At 36.3% G+C, this 25,458-nt stretch overlaps 1 protein-coding gene and 1 non-coding gene across 2 annotated transcripts in view; one reads left to right on the top strand and one right to left on the bottom strand.

Annotated features, from left to right (window-relative positions):
* LOC136397663 (putative selection and upkeep of intraepithelial T-cells protein 1 homolog) overlaps nt 1-21,078 on the top strand; it is a 34,841-nt gene extending 13,763 nt beyond the window's left edge. The window contains exons 3-8 of the mRNA XM_066372171.1: nt 8,233-8,580; nt 8,913-9,194; nt 12,773-12,883; nt 15,325-15,432; nt 17,816-17,938; nt 19,679-21,078. Of these exons, the coding sequence (XP_066228268.1) occupies nt 8,233-8,580; nt 8,913-9,194; nt 12,773-12,883; nt 15,325-15,432; nt 17,816-17,938; nt 19,679-19,785 (1,079 nt within the window). The 3' untranslated portion in view covers nt 19,786-21,078. The remainder of the gene's footprint in view (nt 1-8,232; nt 8,581-8,912; nt 9,195-12,772; nt 12,884-15,324; nt 15,433-17,815; nt 17,939-19,678) is intronic.
* Nucleotides 10,888-11,023, bottom strand: LOC136401648 (small nucleolar RNA SNORA17). Its single transcript, XR_010750665.1, has one exon. It is a non-coding gene; the product is annotated as a small nucleolar RNA SNORA17 (small nucleolar RNA).
* Nucleotides 21,079-25,458: the final 4,380 nt, after the last annotated feature.

Raw genomic sequence — 25,458 nt, 5'->3', positions numbered from 1 at the left:
GATATAGTCCCATTTGTTTATCCCGTCTTTTATTTCACTTGCCCGTGGAGATAAATTGGCAAACATATTGCTACAAGAGATGTCAGAGAGCTTACTGCCTATGTTTTCTTCTAAGAGGCTTATGGTTTTACGGCTTATATTTAAGTCTTTTATCCATTTTGAGTTTATTTTTGTGAATGGTGTAAGTTGGTGGTCTAGTTTCATTTTTTTGCAGGTAGCCGTCTAATTTTCCCAACACCATTTGTTGAAGAGGCTGTCTACTCCATTGTATGCTCTTACCTCCTTTGTCAAAAATCAGTTGTCCATAGGCCCTGGCTGGTTGGCTCAGTGGTAGAGCGTCGGCCTGGCATGCAGAGGTCCTGGGTTCAATTCCTGGCCAGGGCACACAGGAGAAGCGCCCATTTGCTTCTCCACCCCTCCCCCTCTCCTTCCTCTCTGTCTCTCTCTTCCCCTCTCGCAGCCGAGGCTACATTGGAGCAAAGATGGCCCGGGCGCTGGGGATGGCTCCTTGGCCTCTGCCCCAGGTGCTAGAGTGGCTCTGGTCACAACAGAGCGACGCCCCGGAGGAGCAGAGCATTGCCCCCTGGTGGGCAGAGCGTTGCCCCCTGGTGGGCGTGCCGGGTGGATCCCGGTTGGGCGCATGCGGGAGTCTGTCTGACTATCTCTCCCCGTTTCAAACTTCAGAAAAATACAAAAAGAAAAATCAATTGTTCGTAAAGGTGTGGGTTTATTTCTGGGTTCTCTGTTCTGTTCCATTGATCTATTGTATATGCCTGTTCTTATGCCAGTACTAGGCTGTTTTGAGTACAATGGCCTTGTAGTATAACTTGATATCCAGAAGTGTGATACCTCCCACTTTATTCTTCCTTTTCAAGATTGCTGAGACTATTTGTGTTCTCTTTTGGTTCCATATAAATTTTTGGAATATGTGTTCTATACCTTTGAAGTATGTCATTGGTATTTTAATTGGTATTGCATTGAATTTATAAATTGCTTTGGGCAATATAGACATTTTAATGATGTTTATTATTCCTAATCATGAGCACAGTATATGCTTCCACTTGTTTATATCTTCCTTGATTTCTTTTATCAGTACTTTGTAATTTTCCGAGTACACGTCTTTAGTCTCCTTGGTTAAGTTTACTCCTAGGTACTTTATTTTTTTGGTTGTAATTGTGAAGGGGATTGTTTCCTTAATTTCTCTTTCTGACTGTTCATTGTTGGTGTATAAAAATGCCTCTGATTTTTGAGTATTGATTTTATGTCCTGCCACTTTGCTGAATTCATTTATCAGGTCCAGTAGTTTTTTGACTGAGACTTTAGGGTTTTCTATATACAATATCATATCATCTGCAAATAATGATAGTTTTACTTCTTCTTTTCCAACTTGAATGCCTTTTATTTCTTCTCCTTGTCTGATTGCTGTGGCTAGGACTTCCAGGACTATGTTAAATAAGAGTGGTGAAAGGGGGCACCCCTGCCTTGTTCCTGATCTTAAGGGTATTGCTTTTAATTTTTGCCCATTGAGTATGATGTTGGCTGTGGGTTTCTCAAAGATGGGTTTTTATCATGTTGAGGTATCACCTGAGCCTGTTGCTCCAGGAATGTCCCTTGTATGGTTTATATAATCCCTTCTGTTGTAATTGAGTCTTGATTGCTATTGGCCCATTGTGAGTGAGAGCAACACTCTGGCTGGCTGACTGTGAGTGGTCAAGGCTCACAGGCCTTGCCTTGACCAATGTATGTGAATTATTCTGCAGGTGTTACCCACAAGAAGCAGAATTTGCCTCACCTGGGTTTGGTGCCTGACAAGCCCTCCCTTTGGATATGCTGCTTGAGAAACTAATTGAATCCTGCTGTGATGTTGTCTGAAGCTGGCCACTAGATACGTTTTTTTCTGGGCCTCTTAGGAGGGAACCTGGTTCAGGCCAATGTAGATGCTGCCTGTGACTGGCCCTCAGCAACCTGTTTGAAGATACAAGCAAGCCATAGTCTGTGGGTGCCTCTGCTGGATTTAGGTACATGCAGAAGTACCAAGCTGCACATCAAGGCCAGCTTTTACCAGCATGGGGCCAGGAGGCAGGTCAATCAAAAACCAAAGACACCTTGAGATCTGCCTTTATCTGTCTCCATCTGCTGGCTGCTTGTTAGGCTCAGTCACTGAAAGAGCCTCTGGTAGAGTTTTGAGGATGAGGCTAATGGATCTCCTTCATGGGGAAGGTGCCTGTCAGTTTTCAGGAGATATGGTGGTATGGTCCCAACCCAGAGCCACAGATCTTGGTTTGTTCCAGATTTTTCCTCTGACTTCAGCAGGGTAAAACCACAAGGAATTGAGTTTGTGGGCCTTCAGAGCCTAGAGACTTGGTCTGCCAACATCCAGGACAGTGGTTCTACTGAATCTCCAATGAGAGAGATGCATCAATCAGATTCTAGTGAATGTAGGGTACATAGCTCACACGTCAAGGCCTGACCTCTGAGCCACTGTCACCCCCTGAGTCTGTCAGACCTCTACTCCCTGGCCAAGGCCACTGGCTCCTCAGTAGGGTATAATCTCTGCAGGGTGGGGCAAGAGAAATTTCTGAGGGTGAACAGTTGCTTTTTCCCAGGCTGATGCCACAGGAAGGGGAATGCTTCACCCAAGAAAGAGGAAAATTGCAGTATTGGTTAATGACTCAGCACAGGGGGCCTGGTGGCTGTCCTCAACTGTGTCTCTCCCCAGAGCCACAAACCGTAGACTCTCCTCATATGTCTCTAGTCCTCTCAGCACTCCCTCTACTGGATTCCAGGATAAGTGGCTGTGAATGAGATTTTGTGCATTTGCCCTTTAAGAGGGTGCCTGTGTCTCTGGACTCCTGTCTCTCTCTGGCAGACAGAAACCTTGCTGCTTGAGAACTGTAACTTCTAAAAAAGAATTTAAAATATTATAGAGATAAAAAACACTGTAGCAGAAATGAAGAACACTTTCATGGACTCACTAGTAGACTAGACACAAATGAAGAAAGCAACTCAAGAGTTTGAGGATATATCAGTGGAAACTTCCACAACTAAAAAACAAGTAGGAAAAAGGTTTTTTTTTTAAAGAGAAAATCCCATAATTGTGAGACAGCTATGAAAGGTGTGATATATGTGTAAAGTGAATAACAGAAGAGAAAGAGAAGGGAATAGAAGAAATATTTAAACAATAATGACAGACTTTCCCTAAATTAATGTTAGGCACTAAACCATAGGTCCAAAAAGGTAAAAAAAACTCTAAGCAGGATAAATACTAAAAAACTACATTGAAGCATATCATATTATACCTGCAGAAGATGAAAATAAAAAGAAAAAAATTTTGAAAAAAGCAAGTAAGGGGGAACTGAGCTCATAGAGCTTACAAGAAATGTTAAAAGAAGTTCTTCACAGAGAAGGAAAATAATACGAGTCACAAAATCACATCTCCATAAAGAAAAGAAGAGCAATAGGGAAGGAATAAACAAAGGCAACATAAAATTTTTTTTTCAAGAACTGAATAGTGTCCATTGATTTTCTTATTTATTTATTTTTATTGATTTGAGAGAAAGAGAGAGACAGGAAGGGAAAGAGAGAGAAAAAGATGAGAAGCATCAACTTGTAGTTGCTTCACTTTTAGTTTTTCATTGTTTGCTTCTGTTATGTGCCTTGACCAGGGACTCAAATTGAGCCAGAGACCATTTTCTCAAGCCAACAACCTTTGGTCTCCAGCCAGCAACTGTGGGATCATGTTGCTGATGATCAAGTCAGCAACCTTGCACTCAAGCTGGCAAGCCTGCTTTCAAACCAATGAGCCCATGCTCAAGCTGATGACCTCCAAGTTTTTAACTGGGGATCTCAGTGTTCTAGGTTGATGCTCTATCCACTGTGCCACCACCAGTCAGGCTATTATTTTTTATTCTTAATTGTTAAGATAATAGTTTGTTCTAAAGAATTATAGCAACAGTGTACTTAATTATTATAGTTTATGTATAACAGAAGTTAAAGACAGTGATGATGCAAAGGATTTTAGATATTAGGAATTCTTGGTTATTATAAGATACTTTGGCACCCATAAAATAGTATAGTGTTGGTTTTCAAAATACCTATTGAAAACAACTCCCCATTTTCCCCTCCTTTCAGCCACAAAAAAACTCTCATTCTACTCTCTATTTTTATGAGTTTGACTATGTTAGGTACTTCATATAAGTGGAATTATGCAGTATTTGTCCTGTGATGCTTTATTTAATTTAATATATTGTCTTCCAAGTTATCTTATGTTGTATGTAACATGTAAATACAACATGACTTTATTTTTAAAGGCTGGATAACATTTCTTGTTTTGTATATGAAACATTTTTCCTGTTGTAAAACTAAAACTCTTTATATTAAAAGTGGTTCCTTGTAAAAAACATATTGTTGGGTCTTGATTTTTGAATATTTCTGACAATTGGAGTACTTAGACCACTGATGTTTAAAGTAATTATTGATATAACATCTAACATATTTGTTACTGTTTTCTATTTGTTTCCCTTCTTCTTTGTTGTTATTCTTTTTTTTTGCCAAATGTGGTTTTATTTTTTATCAAGTATAAATTTTTATTTTGGTAAAATACATATAATATGACTTTATCTTATCTATTTTAAGTAAACTGTTCAGTAATATTAAATATACTTATAATATTGTGCAATCATCACCATCATTTTCTCTTGCACGAATTACATTTTTCATCCTTTTACTTTCAATTTATTTGAATCTTTGAATTTATAGTGAGTCTTTTGTAGATAACATATGGTATGGTGTGTTTTTATTCATTCTGCCAACTCTGTCTATTAATTGGAGATTTTAATCCATTTACATTTAAACTAATGACTTACTTCTGTCATTTTGTCATTTATTTTTTCTATTCTGTTAGCTTTATTGTTCTTTATTACCTTTATTATATTTTTTTGTCTAGTTGATCTTTTTTTGTATAAAAACAGTTCAATTCCTCCCTCATTTCCTATTTTACATAATCTGTAGTTATTTTAATTGTGGTTATCTCAGGGATTGCATTTACATCCCCAAAGTGTAACACTAATTTAAATATATAACAGCTTAACTTTAATATAAAAAATTCTCTTTCATTAACTGCTCTTACCTATCCATTTCAGTTGTTGGTACAAAATTACATCTTGATATATTGTGTCCCCTAAGACATAAACTAATAATTCTTTTAATTGCATTAGCCTCTTATATTATATAATATAAAAATGTAGACCTATAAACCCAAGTTACAATAATGGTAGCTCTTAGACTAATAACTTTTAAAAAATTGTTTTATCCTGAAGTTGCTGGCTTGAGTGTGGGTTCACCCACTTGAGCGCAAGGTCACCAGCTTGAGTGTGTGGTCATAGACATGACTCCATGGTCACTGACTTGAGCCCAAAGGTTGCTGTCTTGCAACCCAAGGTCACTGGCTCAGCTGGAAAGCCTGGTCAAGGCACATATGAGAAAGCAGTCAATGAATAACTAAAGTGGTGAAACTTTGAGTGGCTGCTTCTCATCTCTCTCTTTCTGTCTGTCTGTTCCTGTCTGTCTGTCTGTCCCTCTTTCCCTCTCTCAATAAATAAATAAATAAATAAATAAATAAATAAATAAATAACTCTTTTAGTCTGTTAAATCACATAGAAAACAAAAAGTGGAGTTAGGAATTATTGTTAAAATAATTATAGCTTTAGAATTGCTCATGTATTTACCTTTATTAGGTACTTCATTTCCTCATTTAGCTTCAGGTTACTGTATCTCTCCTGTGCATTTTTTTCTCTGTAAGGCAGATCCAGTGGTCACAAGCTCCCTTAGATTTTTTTATCTGGGAATGTCTTAATTTATCCCTCTCTTCTGCAGATATTGCTGGATATATGATTCTTAAATTAGCAGAAGCTTTTTTGTTTGTTTGTTTGTTTCCTTTCAGTACTTTCATATTAGTCTACTGACTCCTAGATTCCAAAATTCTCGTGAGAAATATACTTATAAGACCTCATATGTGATGAATTGCTTCTCTCATGCTGCTCCTAAGATTCTGATTTGTCTTTTGAAAGTTTGATTTTAAAGTGTCTATTTGTAGTTCTCTTTCAGTTCATCTTCATTAAAGTTTGTTGAATTTCATTATCTTTATATACATGTCTTTCATCACATTTGGGAAATTTTCAGCCAATATTATACTAAATATTCTCTCTGTCCCTTTTCTCCCTTTTCCTTTTGAGACTCCCAAAATAAATATATTGGTCTACTCAGTGATGTCCCACAAATGTGTTTAAGTTCTATTCACTTTTTAGAATCTTTCTTCTTTCTATTTCTGGACTTAAAATTTATTTTTATTTTCCTGACTTCAAGTTAACTGATTCTTTTTCTTTCTGTTTAAATCAGCCTTTAAATTCCTTTAGTGAATTTTTTCATTTCAGTTGTGTTTTTAAGCTAGAGAATTCCTTTTGGGTTTTTTTTTTAGGTATTTTTGTATATACATTTTTTTTTCTTTTCTTTCTCACTTCTTCCAATAGTTTTCTTGAGCATTTTTAAGACCATTGTTTTAAAGTCTTTTATTGTATATCTGTCATTGTGTATTTTTTTAATGTTTATTTTACTGACTTTAGAGAAAGGAAGGGAGAGAGCAAGAGAGAGGCAGGAATATCTTTTCCTGGATGTGCCCTGACTGGGGATCGAATTGGCAACCTCTGTGCTTCAGGACAATGCTCTAACTAACCAACCTATCTGGCTAGGGCTTGCCATTTGGTCTTTTTCAGGACAGTTTTTGTTTATTTATTTTGTTCTTGAAGTGTGACATATTTTTTTTTCCTGTTTCTTTGTATGTTTTGTGATTTTTAAAATTAAAACTGGACATTGGAGGTTAGTGTATTAACTCAAAATCTCATTCCCTTCCTTTTCTAGGATATGTTGGCTTTTTGTTATTGTTTTTGTTTTGTTTTGTTTTGTTTTGTTGCTGTAGGCTGCCTGTGTGCCAAGGATTAGCTTGAGGTGTAAAATTTCATGTCTCCTTAGGTCTTTTCTAAGCCTGTCCCTTTTCCTGAGCATGTGTAATCACTTTCTAATTTCCTCCATAGATGCACTTGTTTTTGAATGTTCCAATCTTTTTTTTTTTTTTTTTTTTTTCATCTTTCCGAAGCTGGAAACGGGGAGGCAGTCAGACAGACTCCCACATGTGCCTGACCGGGATCCACCCGGCATGCCCACCAGGGGGCGATGCTCTGCCCCTCTGGGGCGTCACTCTGTTGCATCCAGAGCCATTCTACTGCCTGAGGCAGAGAGCCATCCTCAGCACCCGGGCCATCTTTGCTCCAATGGAGCCTTGGCTGTGGAAGGGGAAGAGAGAGACAGAGAGGAGGGAGAGGGGGAGGGGTGGAGAAGCAGATGGGTGCTTCTCCTGTGTGCCCTGGCTGGGAATCAAACCCGGGACTCCTGCACGTCAGGCCGACACTCTACCGCTGAGCCAACCGGCCAGGGCCGAATGTTCCAATCTTTAATGAGTGGTAACCAAAAAGAGGAGAGGGAAAAATGAAGGATGAATAAAAGTATGCTAACCTTTGAATTCTTTGGATGTCACTTCAGTTAGAGAAAAGAGACTTGAAAAATAGGATAAGATACAATGGCCGCATGCCTCTTTGTCTTCTGATCTCTATGATTGGAAACAATAATCAGCATTCACAACACAGATCCCCAGTAATTGAAGGACTAGGGTTCCTTTTGGTCTACTCTGGTTCCCATAAGCTATGTGAAAGCTGCTCCCGGGAGAGGTGAACAGCTGCCTGCCTGCCAAGGGTCTGAGGGTGAGGGATGGATATGAGTATATGTTACTGTGACAGGAGCTAATGACCAAAATTAATGCAATTTACCATCCAAGCTTTCTTCTGGGAGTTTAAGGCCTTCAGTAGACTTCAGAGTTCCAAAATAGTTACCTTAGGCAGATTCTGCCAGAGCAACTGATGACCAAGTAGGGAGTCAGATTTCTGGTACTTTGGGCTCTGCCATCTTCCTAGGACACAGGTTAGTATATTTTAAAGAGATTAATATAGTAACATTGGTCTTTTCAAAAACAAAAATATTGATTGAAACAGAAGGGGACATATTCAGGACTGAAGATTTAGAATGGCTAGGTCAAGTGGGAAGAATACAGTGTGTCCTTCAATATATAGCAATGAAAATGTTGTTGGCTTCAAATGTATCTTCATTTTCTGTGTTTCTCTAAAGAAAAGTGGACAGTAACCATTCCTATGGGACACGTGGTGGCTACAGTAGGAGGACAGGCTGAGCTTAGCTGCCAGTTGTCTCCCCCACAAAGTGCAAAACACATGGAGGTGTCCTGGTTCAAGGGTGACTACTCCAAGCTTGTTCACCGATACAGCGATGGACGTGAAGTGAGTGGGGAAGCTGCTCCAGAATATGCAGGTCGCACTTACTTTGTGAAAGGGGCCATTGGAGAAGGCAAAGTGACTCTCAGACTTCGTAATATCAGCATTTCTGATAATGGACTGTACCAGTGTGCATTTAAGGATGGTGACTTCAGTGATGTGGCCAGCATGAACCTGAGTGTAACAGGTAAGGTTTAAGGTGGGACATTGCATATCAATGAACTTGGACCCCAGGAGCTGAAATATGTGGGAAATATATCATTTTCAAAATTTCTTGTCTTTTTTATATTTTACAAAATATTTCAAGTGTTATACATAGTGAGATAACACCCTCAATCTAATGCAAAAAATATACTATGTAGTAAATATGCAGAGTGACCAATGAGTATAATTTATAGCTTGGATATGGATTTGAGTATTATTCCTTCTTATATTTCAGAATATAAGATTTATGATACCCTTGTCCTTTCAACTTTCATTGCTGCCTCAATACAATAACTATTTTGATTTTTGCCTCAGCATTAGGCTTGGAGACACAGATCCATATTCAGGCTCCCCGCTCTGATGGGCTCATGGTGGAGTGTAACTCAGGAGGCTGGTTCCCACAGCCACAGATGGAGTGGAGAGACAACAAGGGAGAAGTAGTTCCACATTCATCAAAATCCTATTCACAGGATGGAGCTGGATTATTCCACATGAAGATGACTCTTGTCCTCAGAAACAAAGCACAGGGCAATATGACTTGCTACATTTTCAACCCTCTGTCAGGGGAAGGGAAACACATAAATATCATCTTAGCTGGTGAGTGTTTGTCAGGGTTTGGGTGTCTATAAAGCAATATATAGAGAAAATAAATGAGGTAATTAATGTTAAAAAGTTTTATACATTATATAGCACTATTTAAATGTGACTATAATTGTTACAGGTTTTGGTACTATAGATATTGTCAGGTACTGAGAGAACAGCTTCAGAGAAAAAACAAATTGGAAGGATACTAATAACCCATACCTGAAATACATATTACAGCTTTACAGGAACGGAGAGAGATGAGAAGCATCAATCATCAGTTTTTCGTTGCGACACCTTAGTTGTTCATTGATTGCTTTCTCACATGTGCCTTTGACCGTGGGCCTTAAGCAAACCAAGTAACCCCTTTCTCAAGCCAGTGACCTTGGGTCCAAGCTGGTGAGTTTTGCTCAAACCAGATGATCCCGCACTCAAGCTGGTGACCTTGGGGTCTCGAACCTGGGTCCTTCGCATCCCAGTCCAACGCTCTATCCACTGCGCCACCACCTGGTCAGGCTACATATTATAGCTTTAAAGGAAAGTTTATTATCTCATTAGATCCTCACAACATTGTCAATGCAAGAATGTCCAAACCTGTAAAGAATTTATATAAGTTTATTTGAGCCAAACTGAGGACATGCCTGGTAGCAAGATCTCAAGTGTTCAGAATGACAGTTTTGCAGTTCTTTTTATACATATGTAATTAAGGAGGGAACATAAGGAAGATTACATGGAGGGGGCAAAAGCAAGCTAGGCAAATCTCTATGATTAGATTACATGATAGTTAACAAGATTGTGTGATCGACTGAGGGTGGTTATACCTCCCAGGAGTCTGGAAAAGAAGGTTACTCTGGCATTTCAAAGGTCTTTTAACCTGGATACATAAGAACAATGTTTAAGGCTTGCTTAAGGTGAAAATAAAACTTTTGCTAAAGAAGCTATAGGCTTAAGATACTGCACAGTTAGGACCTTTTGATCAAATCACCCTGTAAGGTTACTTTTGGTTACAGGTTTATTACAGAGCCTCACTTTTATTCACAGTATTTATGTATAAGCTCAACAAGTTTCTAGCTCAGTGTTGTAAAGGATGTCATTACCTTCCTGACTACAGTTCTCTTATCTTAAAAATAAGTATAATCATATTTCATGGGTTTTAGTGGTATTTTGTAATACAAATTTTATTAGTAGAAGCAAAAATCTTTGCTTACTTGTAATAATCATTTAGTACTAACACATCTTTAAAACATCCTGAAAATTCAGGAAGAGAGATTATTATGACTATTTATAGGTAAAAGGATGTTGAGAGAACCCAGTCAAAGCAACAATATGTAAAATGTGGAACTAAAGTACAGGTTTTCTGATTGTTAGTTAATATATCACTCTTCAGAAACATGGTGGGTGGACATAAGATGTCAAACAGAAAAAGGCTATGTCCTATGTCCCATGTGTGACAGATACCTTTACCACCAATGCAGAGGAGTAAAGGTTAATTACAGGAGCAGAGTGGTAGGTTTTCAGATATCACTTTGGGTGTCCCTTTCTAGTCCTTTTTGAGGACTAGAAAATGGACTGGAAAAAGAAGAAGAAAAAGAATGTTACCTTAACTAGATAGGAGTTTATAACAATGATCTGTAAAGTAAGTATAGCAGAAAAGATAGTAAGAGTTGGTAAAATTCTATAAATATTTTATTTTATTTTATTTTTTACCGGTGTCAGACTATTATCAACCATCCAGCGTCCACAGCCAGGACGCCAGGCTAGCAGACACAAGCCTCTCTTCTCTCTGCCACCTGATGACACAGACGTGGCACTGCAACTATGTCTGCAATGCCTCCAGGGGCAACTCTATAAATATTTTAGATGAAATTCTGATGGGACTTGCTGGTGGATTGAATATGTGATGAAAGAGAAAGAGAGGAAGAATAATTCTAAAGTTAGGAGTCTGAGTCATGAGAGATAAATTTTCATCTACAGAGAAGGAGAATTTTGTAAGATGAGCCTATCTGGGAGATAAGATCATGCCTATAAGGCATGCGAATGGAAATACTGACTGGGAATTAGATATGTGCTAAAATTCTTGGGGGAGACTGGGCTCCAGACATAATGTGAATGCCTTCAACCTAGGAAGAATATTTACAATCATGACACTGAATAAGATCACAAAAAGAATGGGAATAGGAAAATAACAAAACAGAATCCTAGAACTGAATTTTGGAGCATACTTGTTAGGTGTCCTTTAGAGTTGAATAAGAGAAACTTGCAAAGTATCTGAGAAGTAATAAGAAGAGAGGTAGAAAAAACAAGCACAGCAAGAAAGAACAATATTTGAAACTGTTTTTTTGATATCATAAAGTTTCTATTAGAACCTCTTTTTAATCTTTCTAATGGTTTTTAGTATTTCACTAAAGATAGTTATTTTGTATGCAAACTAATAAGAACTATATAGATAAATTCAAATATTAGTTTCAGATAGGATTCAAATTGCATTAGGCTTTAAGATAATCATAATTGAAAAAAAGAGCCAAGTTGTTTCAATTAAATGAATAATATCTAAAATTGAATTATATAATTAATAAATGTCAAAGAAAAGGGATTTCATGGACTAGATCAGTGGTAGGCAAACCACGGCTCACGAGCCAGATATGGCTCAATCAGATTGAGGACGTTTTTAGCAAAAGCCAGCTTAGGAGTACCCTTATTAAGTTAATAACAATGTACTTACCTATATAGTTTAAGTTCAAAAAATTTGGCTCTGAAAAGAAATTTCAATCATTGTACTGTTGATATTTGGCTCTGTTGACTAATGAGTTTGCTGACTACTGGACTAGATGAATAATATTGTCATTATTTTTTACATTCTATATAATAAATAAAGCTCTCACACCTTTATGTAAGTCACAAATATCAAGTTTAAAAATTTTACATAAATATATGATCTGTAAAAACACTGCCTGGTATACTTAGCTTTTCCTAAAAAGCTATCCAAAAAATGTTGTAGCTAATATTTAAAAGTACCAACTATATAGTATAGGCAAATATGCAATGAAAAGACAAATATGTAAAATAGTTTCTTAATGAAAGACTAGAACCTGAAGCAAACACTTTTGAAGGAAAATACTATATTAGAAAGACTTTTTCAAAAAAAAAGGTCTATTTGTGTCCATTATCATTATACACTACGGGCTCTTTAGAGACAATTCGGAGGCTGCCTTACAGCCATTGAGTTTCTCAACTCCCAGCATGAGTTATGGTGTCCAGGGTTCTGCTTGGTTGTTTCCTTTATAATCAGGGAACATTTGTACTAGAATTATTGTAAGAGACAAGAGGAAGACTTCTTTCATTCCACCACAACCTCAGTTTAAATTCTATCCCACAAACAAACTCTGTTCCAGGCTCTGTACTTGAACTAAAACAGTTTCACTAATCTTTAGCCCTGACACAAATATAATAACAATTAATAATAATAATAATAATAATAATGAAAATGCAGGACCAGAAGGGGACTCTTCCTTATTAGCAGTTAAATTCTTAATCCAATAGTGGTGGATGTTATGGGTTTATTTAACTTCAAATTGCTCTGCCCTTTCTTTCAGATGCCCTGTTTCAGACTGTCCACATTTGGATGATGTTTATCATTTCAGTTTTCTTCGTGATTTTGCTTTTCATTGGTGTGCACATAGTCTGTAAATGTCTCAAAATAAAAGGTAATGCTTCAATAAGGGTGGAGTCATTTAGGGAATCTCTCTTAATGAGATGCTTAGGTTCATGGAGTGCTTAAGCAAAGCTGTATGACATTTGTCAACATATGCCAAACCTTACATAGAATGATTTAGGGTTTGTTTCCCATTTTAGAAGTGTTAAACTTTATACCTTTCAGTTAAGGATCCTTAGAGCAATGAGGGCAGTATAAATATCTCATGAACTGATCAAACCCACAGTTACTTCTGTGCCCCCAAAGGAATGCATTTTCTTTTAGATAAGAGTCTATTCAATCACAATGAAGTGGATCTAACCTCTGCTACAATCTAAATAATTTAGTGATAAGTTAATTTTGAGTCTTGTTCTAGGATACACTTAATTTGATCACAATCTTCCTGCCTGCACAGATTGCCATTAATTTTTAAGATACCACCTCCATTCAAGGACTTGAACAAAATGAACATGAAAAAGAAATGTCTTTCAACCATATTGTCCTTTGTAATCAGACTGTTCCCTCAGGGTTTATGGCTAAACTAAATGACTATATCATCTTTCTTTATAAATATATCACTGAATTATACAGGGGCCTATCAGGTACAAAGACATCAGACATTTTAAAGAACAGCTCTTTTTCCAAAATGTGACCAAGCAAAATAGCTCATATATAATTGAGTAAACTGCTAGATTGGAGATGTGAATTTGGAGATTGAGTAGACAATTAATGGAGATGAGTCAAAGGAGAAGATACAATCCATTGGGCTCATTTTCCTACCAGATCTATAAAATCTATAAAATCTGGTACCACACTTACTCAGTGCCTACTTTATGCTAGGGATTGTGATAACCATTTTACAGAATTTATCTATATTAATTCTAAAAGGTAATGCTATTAAGTCACCATTTTATTGATGGGATGTCATGGCTCACATAACTCTCAAATAACAAAGCCACGATTGGAATTCTCAAGCTCTAATCATTGTGCTTCCTTCCAGTATTTAGTTTCAGGTTTCTGTCTGCACACCTTAATGGAGTGGGAAGCTAGTAACTCATGAGTCAGCCTATTGCATAGTTATCCTGCAAAATTTTCTTCATTTTGAAAATCTAACCTACCTATACATGATATCTACCCATTTAAAACATGATTAGCATTTCCCCACTTCTCCATGAAAATCTTTTAATGAATTGAAATCTTGATTTTACTACAATTGAAGTTCTTTAGAAAGTACATGACTGTTCTGGTTATTTTCCTTTGGAAGGTTATATAAAGCAAAGAATAAATGGATACATATTTTAGGAATATATGGGAAAACATTTTAATCTTCTTTGTTTAGTGCCACAGGCCAGCCGTGATGAGTATATTCAGGTCCCAAGAGGGAACAATACTGAATTGAAGAAAATAGACATAAAGAATTAAAGACATATAAGATGGGGTCGGGAGGGCTTCACAGTTCCTGCTAGCAGTAAACAATACCGCCCTGGCAGATTGCAAAACATGGTTGCCACCGGAAACTGCATCCTTCTTTATTTACAGGGCAAAGTGGGCCATTAGCAAATCAATTGGGTTTCCAAGGCAACCCAAGAACTCCACCAAGTGTAGAAAACCCCCACCAATGCATAAACATACACAAAGAAGCCAATCTTTTCCTCCCAGGGAACATGGGGGGGGGGGGGAGATGAGCAAATACATGGAGGTGTGGGGAAGGGTTTAGCTTTTTACAACTTAGTGAGGTGGGGGGCTGGACAGCAGCCAGTTCCCAGTACCTCTGTCCCCCAGAAATAACTCTAAAAACCCTGTTTTGTTTTTTACAGACTTTATTTATTGATTTTAGAGAGAGGAGAGAGACAGAGAGAAGGGGGTTTGGGAGCAGGAAGCATCAACTCATAGTTGTTGCTTCTTATATATGTCTTGACCAGGCAAGCCTGGGTTTTGAACTGGCATCCTCAGCATTCCAGGTCGATGCTTTACCCACTGTGCCAGCACAGGTCAGGCTGTCTCAGACAGTTTAGCTTGTAGATATAGCCCTTTGACAGTGGGATTCATGCTGAAAGGTAAAAGTATGTTCAGAGTCTGTGAATGCAAGACAGTATTTTTCTTTCAGCCAACTCAGTGTCATCACATCTAGATCCGCACAGTCTCACATTATCAGAAATCTGATGAAAATGCCTACAGCTTCTCTCCAGTCTCCTCACCCCCTCCCCAAGACAGACTAATCTTGTGCTAGGTTAGGTGGTGAAAACTAGGAAAGAAAACTCAGCCCTATAGATCTCTGTAAGTCCATCTTACAAAATTTGCTACCATCCACAAACCAAAGTCACATCCTGAGCCTTTTCTGGGTTGAGTGGACATGAGTCAATGACTATGCTTTTTCTGATAATTGTCCTTAAGTCAGTGATGTCCCCGATTCCTGCATTCCCCATTTATTAATTCTAACTCTCTCTGTTCTAGTGTTCCGATGTGACATCATTCATCGTTTCAACACGATTTACGCTCAGTCGCTATGTTTTGGATGCTTTGGTGTGATAGTCATTATATATGGGATATACCGGAATAGAGGTAAATGGGTCAGTAGTGGGGGGACTCTCCCTTTTCCTGGAAATCTGTCACTTGCGAGGATTGTTTATCCGAAGCTGTGTGATTCTCTCATCATCACCAGAAAGATCAGTGGTTTGGGTGACATCTCAGAGAACCAAATTCCAACACTAATATTGTTGCGGGTATCAAGGACTTAAAGGTCCTATATGTGCTGTTTGTGTTCTCAACTACATTTAAGGACATAGTGCCTTCTGCTACAAGGAGGAAAAAGCATTTGTGCTCCAGAAAGTATGGTTGAGTTCAACCACTCTTTTACTTAGTGGGGCCACTGATTGTATACATTCATGACTGTAGGTCAGTGTCTCTTAACTATTTAAGGCTTAGAGTCTATATTGAATATACAATGTCAGACATAAATGTTTTCCATCTGAAAGTAATATTCACATATACCTCTTCAGCTTGCTTGCATGCAATTTCAAAAGGCATATGAAACATTGAAATTTTTCCTTGAATTTTTTCTCTTTGAAAAGCAGTTATTTCTTAGAGGTAAAGTTGATAGATTAATATAATATTAAAAAATATGATTTTGACACTTGACAATTCCTAATTATTTAGAGGATTCTAAGGAAATATATGTACAGGATTATTACTATCAAACAAGGCAAAAAAAGAAAAAGCTTTACTTGAGGCATTGCTTTCAAACCACAAAGAAGCATTTTAGAGAATTAAGGTGATCACCAGCAGGGCTCTCTCTGTTCCTTCAGTTTCCATCCTCTGCTCAATAGGCCTTAAACGGCAACATACATAGGCCTTTTTTTTTTCCAACTATTTCCACTGAAAATTTAAAACCCTGCCTTCAAACTTATCAAACCAGTGGATAAAAAGACCATATTTTTCAGCACTAGAGGAAAATTAATGTGTGTGTAAACAAATCAAACACACGAATAAAGTGTGGAGGAAGAACATTAACTACAAGTCAACTTTCCCTTGGATGTCTTAATTTCAACTAAGTCTCAGTTCTTACTCCTGAAGGTTCTTTAAGAACAAATATGAAAAGCCAAGAGACCAGGATACAGGCCAACTCAGCCATTGCAAGAGCTGTTTGAGGCAATAAAAATTACTTCTGATTACGAAGAGTTTTTCATGTTTAATGACCACATAGCTAAGGGGAGTAATTTTTTTCTTTTTTTGTGCAACAAGGGCAAGGCAAAGAGACAGACAGAAAGAGGGACAGTTAGGGACAGACAGGCAAGAAGGGGGAGAGATGAGAAGCATCAATTCATTGAGGTACCTTACTTGTTCATTGATTGCTTTCTCATATGTGCCTTGACTGGGGGGCTACAGCAGAGAGAGTGACCCCTTGCTCAAGCCAGAGACCTTGGGCCTAAGCCAGAAACCTTAGGCTTCAAGCCAGTGACCTTTGGGCTCAAGTCAGCGACCATGGGGTCATGTACACAATCCCACACTCAAGCCGGTGAGCCCATACTCAAGCAGGTGACCTTGGGGATTTGAACCTGGGTCCTCTGCATCCCAGTCAAATGCTCTATCCACTGTGCCACTGCTTGATCAGGCAAATTATATGATTCCATTTATGTGAAATGCTTAGAAAAATCAAATTAAAACCAAGATGAAATACCAACAAACTTTAAGCTAAAATTGGAGAGACTGATGGAGCCAAATATTGAAAAGCATGAGGAATAAATGTTTTCTTAACCCATTGCTGATGATGTACAAAATGATACAGACACTTTAGAAGTTTTCTATAAAGTTAAACATATACCTAACACATTATCTAGGTCAACTTCTGGGTATTTATTTAAAAAATTACTGCCTGACCAGGCAGTGCGCAGTGGATACAGCATTGGACTGGGGTGCAGAGGACCCAGGTTTGAATCCCTGAGGTTGCCTGGCTTAAGTGTGGGCTCATCAGTTTGAGCGTGGAGTTGTGGCTTGAGCGTGGGGTCGTAGACATGACCCCACGGTCACTGGCTGGAGCCCAAGGTTGCTGGCTTGAGCAAGGGGTCACTGGTTTGGTTGGAGGCCCCCGTTCAAGGCACATATGAAAAAGCAATCAATGGACAACTAAGGTGCCTCAGTGAAGAATTGATGCTTCTCATCTCTCTACCTTCCTACCTGTCTCTTCCTATCTGTCCCTCTTTCTCACTAAAAAAAAAAGAAATAAAAAAATTAATATTCAATAATAAGATAATAAAAGACTATTAAAAGTTCTATTCTTTATAGTTGCTATGAGTATTAATTGAATTAGTGAATTTTAAGTAGTAAAACAATGACTCCTAAAGAATAAATTATTACAAGTAAAGTTATATTAAATGTTGGCTCCTGAACTATCTCTCCCCACTACTTCACAGTTCAACCAGTTTTCTAATTTTTACACCTTTCTCAGTCTCTGTTTCAGATCCTTTGTTTTTTTTATACAATGACTGGATATTCGATATTGCAATGATGGCAATTACTCTGATGACATTTTACATTCTACTTATTTTGGTTTTGTACCGGACAGTAAGAGGTAAGTGAAAATAGTTAGTCATGACTCTAATCTACCATGTTACAGCACATATTTATTGTATATTCCATTACCTGTAAAGCCCCACTTTCTGCCTGGTTAATAGACTAAGATTCATCCTCTTTTCAGAGAGAAAACCAATTAAGTCCCAAACTATGTTTTGTTAAGTTATACATCGATATACCAAGGTTAAATCGTAGCCTCGCAAGTGTGTGATGAAAATGTGACTCGACTTCTGCTCTGACCTGCAGACTTCTTCTGCTCTGTCCTTTAACTAATAGCACACAAAATCATAGCTGTGCTTCTTGGATTTATCACTGCCCTCCTACAGCATGTAGGTTAATTTTTATGTTGACATCAATATCTCTAGAACCCAAAAAGAGTACAGTGCAGGTCTTTCCAAGCTCATGTTGTCCACATAGATTGATTTAGCCAGCTCTTTGTTATTCTATTCACTGGAGATTACTAAGACTTGATTTGACTTTGATATCATAAACTCTGTTCACCCTGCCTCCTTGAGTGAATTTTACTTTTTTTCACTTTTGTTCAACCAGGAATACCAAGTAATAAGTAGTAAGCTAAATATTCTATTTACTTTTTTGGCCAAATTTTAATATGAATGAAGCAAACAAGTCCTAAGATATATAATTTCCCCCTAAAAACTTCTTATAAATGAATTTAAATTCACAAAGTCATGAGTACTTCTCATTACCTTCTTGATACACTTTTTTTTTTTAAATTTTTATTTATTTATTCATTTTTAAAGAGGAGAGAGAGAGAGAGAGGGAGGAGAGAGAGAGGAGAGAGAGACAGAGAGAAGGGGGGAGGAGCTGGAAGCATCAACTCCCCTATGTGCCTTGACCAGGCAAGCCCAGGGTTTCGAACCGGCAACCTCAGCATTTCCAGGTCGACGCTTTATCCACTGCGCCACCATAGGTCAGGCGATACACTTTTCTTAATATAGTATTAAATAGACAGTGAGCATCTTATTTATATCACTAGATGTTAAGAAAACAAGAACAATATGTATGGGAATTCTAATGGTTGTGTTTTTAGCCCACGATTTTACCTATTCGAAATGATTTCACATAAGTAAGAGAAAAAAATAGTCAGGGACTTAAAGAAGTTCACCATTACCATACACTATATGAAAATTACTTAAGAAAAAATATCAAATGGAAATGAGAATATATTAAAAAAGATGAATAACTAATATATAAGAAATAAATAAAACAATGTAATCAATGAAATATTAATATAAAATAAATATAACCCTTGCCACAGCTTACTTAGTTAGAATGTTGTCCCAGTATACCTAGTACTAGTACCTAGGTTGCAAGTTTGATCCATAATCAGGGCACATAGAAGAATCAACAAATGAATGCATAAGTAAGTAAAAAAATAAATTGATGTTTTTGTTTTTTTATAAATTGATGTTCTTTTCCTCTCTCTCCCTTCCTCTTTCTAAAAATCAATTAATAAATAAAAAATTAAGATTAAAAATTAAAAAATAAATACATACATACATAGTGTTTTAATAGTTATCAATATAATGCTTATTTAAATAAAGGTAATAATTTATTAATAACCTAGTCACTGAACACTAATAGCTGCTAATATCACAGAAAGTGAGACAACCAGAGTTTATTCTGGAAGTAATAACAAAATATTTATGACATGTTCATGGCAAAAAAAGAAACATCTTGAGTCTGATTAAGCTCTATTTTAACCTTTAATTTGTAGGATATATAAGGAAAAGAATAACATATAGAAAAAATTGGCAGAGATGCAATCAGAGAAATGTAGACATGGAAAACACAGCACAAGAAATGACCCAAGTTCTTCAATAAGTGTTATAAGAAAATAAAATGAGAGAAATGAAATATTAGCTCTGTAATTTGGTAAGTAAAAGGCACATCAACCAATTAAACTTGTACATATATTTGGATGTCTATTTAAACCAATACACTATTAAACAAAAATGACAAAACTTTAGCCAAACTTATAAAAAATTAAAGGCCAAATAAATAAAATCAAATATTAAAGATGAAAAAGAACAACCAACACCATGGAAAAATGAAGAATCATTAAAGATATAATGAATAATTATGTGCCACCAAGTGGACAACTTAGAAGAGAAGGATAAATTTCTGGATGCACACAACCTTACAATAATAAACTAGAAAAAATAGAAAATTGAAACAGACTGATATCTAGCAATTAAATTGAAGCAGGGATCAAAATATTCCCACCAAATGTCCAAGACTAGACAGCTTTCTTTTTAATCTAGTCCAAAAAAATGAAAAGGAGAGAATGCTTCCAAACTCATTCTACAGAGCTACCAGTATTACCTTGATATCAAAATCACTTAAAGACGTTACAAAAACAGAACTTAAAGTCCAATACCCTTGATGAACATAGATGCAGAAATTCTCAACAAAATGGATTCAGCAATTAACTCTGGATTCAGCAATACAGTAAAAGGATTATACACCATGACCCAGTGAGATATAACCTAGGAATGCAAAGATGCTTTAAAAAATCCATAAATCAATCACTGTGATATATCACATCAACAAAATAAAAAACAAAAATCATATGATCATCTCAATAGTTGCAGAAAAAGCATTTGACAAAATTCAGCATTCTTAATATAATAATATGTTAATATATATTATATTTAAGTCTTTATTTTGAATTTATTTTTGTATATAGTATAAGAATGTGCCATTTCATTTTTTTGCATGTATATGTCTAGTTTTCCTAACACCATTATTGAAGAGAATGTCTTTACCCCATTGTATATTTTTGCATGCTTTGTTGTAAGTTAATTGATTATATACACGAGTATTTAATTCAGGGCTTTCCATTCTGTTTCACTAATATGTCTCTCTGTTTTTATGTCAGTACCATATACTTTTGGTTATTGTAGGTTTGTAGTATATTTTAAAATCTAGGAGCATGATGCTGTTCCTTTTGTTTATTTCTCAAGAGATTTTTGGCTATTTAGTGTTTTGTGACTTCATATAAGTTTTAGGATTAGTTGCTCTAGTCCTCAGTAGAATGACATTCGTATTTTAATAGAGACTGCATTAAATCTGTATGTTGATTTAAATAGTAAGGACATTTCAAAAATGTTAATCTTTCAAATTGATTGCCATGGTATGTTCTCTTATTTATTTGCACCTTCTTCAATGTGTTACAGTGTTCAGAATACAAGTCTTTCATCTCTTTGGTTAAATTTATTCCTAGGTGTTTTATGTTTTTAGATGCAATTGTAAATGAAATTGTTTTCTTAATTTCTCCTTCTGATCATTCATTATTTGTGTATAAATATTCAACTGATTTCTATATAATATATATAAGACCTGACACCATAGAACTCCTAGAGGAAAATATGTGCAGTAAACTCTTTGACATAGATCTTAGCAATATCTTTTTGCATATGTCTCTTCAGGCTCAGACAACAAAAGGAAAAATTAACAAATAAAACTACATCAAACTAAAATGCTTTTGCATCACAAAGAAAAGCATCAACAAAGTGAAAAGTAAAACAACCTACTGAACAGGAGAAGATATTCTCAAATATTGTATCCTGTAACACATTAATATATAAGGAACTCATACAGCTTAACATGCACACACTGACACAGACACACAAACCCAAATACTTAAAAGTGGGCAAAGGACATGAATAGACATTGCTCCAAAGAGGACATATGGATGGCCAACAGACATATGAAAAGATTCTCAATACCATTAATCATCAGGGAAATGCAAATCAAAACCACAATAATATATCACCTCACACTTGTCAGAATGGCTATTATAAAAAATCTACAAGTAGCAGTGCTAGTAAGAATGTAGAGGAAAGGAAACTCTCAAACACTGTTGGTGGGATTGTAAATTGGTATATTCACAATGTAAAACAGTATAAAGATTCCTCAAAAACCTAAAAATAGAACTTCCATATAACCCAGCAATACCACTTTTGGGTATTTATTTAAAAACAAAACAAAAACACATTCAAAAAAGATATATGTCTTGCCTAATTGCTCTGGCGCAAACTTCCAGAACTATGTTGAATGAGAGTGGAGAGTGGACAGTTTTGCCTCATTCCTGATTTTAGAGGAAAAGCCTTCATTTTTCACCATTTAGTATGATATTAGCTGATGGTTGGTCATATATAACCTTTATAATGTTGAGGCACTTTTCTTCTATTCCAATTTTATAGAGTGTTTTAAATATAAAGGGATGTTGTATCTTATCGAATGCCTTTTCTGCATCTATTGAAAGGGTCATATGATTTTTGTTCTTTGTTTTTTTGATGTAGTGTATTATGTTGATTGATTTCTGTATGTTGAACCATCCTTGTGCCCCTGGAATGTATCCAACCTGCGCATGATGTATTGTTTTTTTTTAATGTGTTGTATTCAATTTGCTAGTATTTTGTTTAGGATATTTGCATCTGCATTCATTAGAGATGCTGATCTGTATTTTTTTGTGTGTGTGTGTTGTCCTTGCCAGGTTTGGGTATGAAAGTTATGTTGCAGGGTACAAAATCAATATACAAAAGTCCACTGCTTCCCTATGTGCTGATGAAACATCAGAAAATGGCCATATTACCCAAAACAATATACAAATTTAATGTAACCCCCATCAAAATCCCAATGTCATTTTTTTGTGACAGAGACAGAGAGAGAGGGACAGGTAGGGACAGACAGACAGGAAGGGAGAGAGATGAGAAGCATCAATTCTTTGTTGCTGCTCCTTAATTGTTCACTGATTACTTTCTCATATGTGCCTTGCCTGGAGTGCTACAGCAGAGCTAGTGACCCCTTGCTCAAGCCAGAAACCTTGGGCTTCAAGCCAGTGACCTTTGGGCCCAAGCCAGTGACCATGGGGTCATGTCTATAATTCCATGCTCAAGCCAGTGACCCTGCACTCAAACTGGTGAGCCTGCACCTTGGGGTTTTGAACCTAGGTCTTCTGAGTCCCAGTTCGATGCTCTATCCACTGTGCCACTGCCTGGTCAGGTCCAATATAATTTTTTAAAGAAATAAATAGAACAAAAAATTACTAAGTTTGTATAGAACCATTAAAAATCCTGCATAGCCAAAGTAATCATGAGGAAAAAGAATGAAGCCAGAGGTATCACACTACCTGACTTCAAATTATACTACAATGTCATGATAATCAAAATAGCACGGTATTGGCAGAAAAACAGACATACAGACCAATGGAACAGAATTGATAGCCCAGAAATAAAACCACATATATATGGATAAATCATCTTTAATAAAGTAGCCAAAAACAGTAATGAAGAAAAGAATGCCTCTTCAATAAATAGTGCTGGAAAAATTGGAAAGCCACTTGTAAAAGAATGAAATTTGACTACACCTTGTTCCTCTGCACAAAAATTAATTCAAAATGGATCAAAGACCTAAATATAAGATCCAAACAATAAATTACATAGAAGAAAACATAGGTACTAAGCTCATGGACCTTGGCCAGAGAACAATTTATGAATTTGACTCCAAAAGCAAGGGAAGTCAAGGCAAAAATAAATAAATGGGACTATCAAAAACTAAAAAGCTCTGCACAGTGAAAGAAACTGACATCAAAACAAATAAGCCAAGTAAATGGGAGATGATATTCGCCAACAACAACTCTGATAAGGGGTTAATATCCCAAATATATACTGATATAAAGAACTCACAAAGTTCAGCAGTAAACAAGCAAATAATCCAATTAAAAAATGGGGAGAGGACCTGAACAGACACTTCTCCCAAGAGGACATACAAATGGCCAACAGATATACGAAAAGATGCTCATCTTCACTAGCTATTCGCGAAATGCAAATCAAAACTACAATGAGATACTACCTCACACCTGTTAGATTAGCTATTATCAACAAGACAGATAATAACAAGTGTTGGAGAGGCTGTGGAGGAAAAGGAACCTTCATTCACTGCTGATAGGAATGCAAGTTAGTACAACCATTATGGAAGAAGGTATGGTGGTTCCTCAAAAAATTAAGAATATAATTACTATATGACCCAGCAATCTCTTTACTGGGTATCTACCCGCCAAACTCAAAAACACTGGTACATAAAGATACATGCACCCCCATGTTCATCACAGCGTTATTCACGGTGGCCAAGACATGGAAACAACCAAAGTGTCCCTTGATAGAGAATTGGATAAAGCAGATGTTGTATATATATATATATATAATGGAATACTACTCAGCCATAAGAAATGATGACATAGTGACATTAAAGACAACGTGAATGGATCTTGAGAACATTATACTGAATAAAATAAGTAAATCAGAAAAAGCTAAGAACTATATAAATTCACACATAGGGGATATAAAACTGAGACTCATGGACATAGATAAAAGTGAAGTGGTTACCAGGGGGAGGGATTTGTGGGGAAGGGGGAGATGAGTGGGGGTAGGGGAGAGGGTGTAAATAGGAACAAATACAAGGTGAAGGATAATGATTTGACTTTGGGTGATGGGAATATAACATAATCCACAGTTCAAATGCTATAGAAATGTTTACCTGAGGCCTATGTACTTTTATTGATCAATGTGACCATGTTAAAGTTAATTTTCTAAATAAAATGAAAAAATTTTTAAAAAGGTATATGCATCCCTATGTTCAATGCAACATTTTTTACAATAACCAAGAATGAAAGCAACCTAAGTGTCCATTGATGGATGAATGGATAAAGAACCTGTGATACACACACACACACACACACACACACACACACAATAGAATATTATTCAGCAATAAAAAATGAAATCTTTCTATTTACAACAACATAGAAGGAACTAAAGAGTATTATGATGTTTCAGACATTGAAATTCAATTACCATAAGAGTTCACTTATATGTACAATCTAAAAAGACAGAACAAATAAATAAACAAAACAAGAGAGAAATAGACAGATAGACACAGAGTACAAGTGGATGGTTGCCACAGGGGAAAGAGATTGAAAGGATGGTTGCAAAAAAACCCCAAAAACCAACCAATATTAATATGAGATGGTAGCCAGTGTCTATTAAAACTATACAAGTGATTTTAAAAAGAGGGCAGAAAGAAATAATAAGTATTTATTAGCTTACCAGTGGACCAGGAGTTTGGCCATCTTTTAGCTGGGTGTTTATGTTTCTGGGTTTGTCATTGAATGAATGAATGAATTAATTAATTAATTAATTAATGTGAATGAAAATTTGATGTTTTTATATAATTAGAAATATGAGTACTAATTCTATCTCTGATGATACTAATAGATTTTTAATTTTTAGGTGTAATAATATTACTGTAACTATGTTAGAGAAAATTTATTTTAAAGAGGTATTATGTATGTACTGAAATATTTATTATTGAAATGCTATCATGATCAGGAATTGCTTCGAAATAGTTTGGAATGAATGTGAATTGGATAATTGTATACCTTAAAACAAACTGTCAAAAAGTTGATTTACAATATATTAAAACTGGTGATGG

This window comes from Saccopteryx leptura, chromosome 3 (assembly GCF_036850995.1).
Source record: "Saccopteryx leptura isolate mSacLep1 chromosome 3, mSacLep1_pri_phased_curated, whole genome shotgun sequence".
Lineage (NCBI taxonomy): Eukaryota > Metazoa > Chordata > Mammalia > Chiroptera > Emballonuridae > Saccopteryx > Saccopteryx leptura.
Note: the sequence above shows the minus strand (reverse complement) of the source record. Positions and strands in the feature narration are given on the sequence as shown.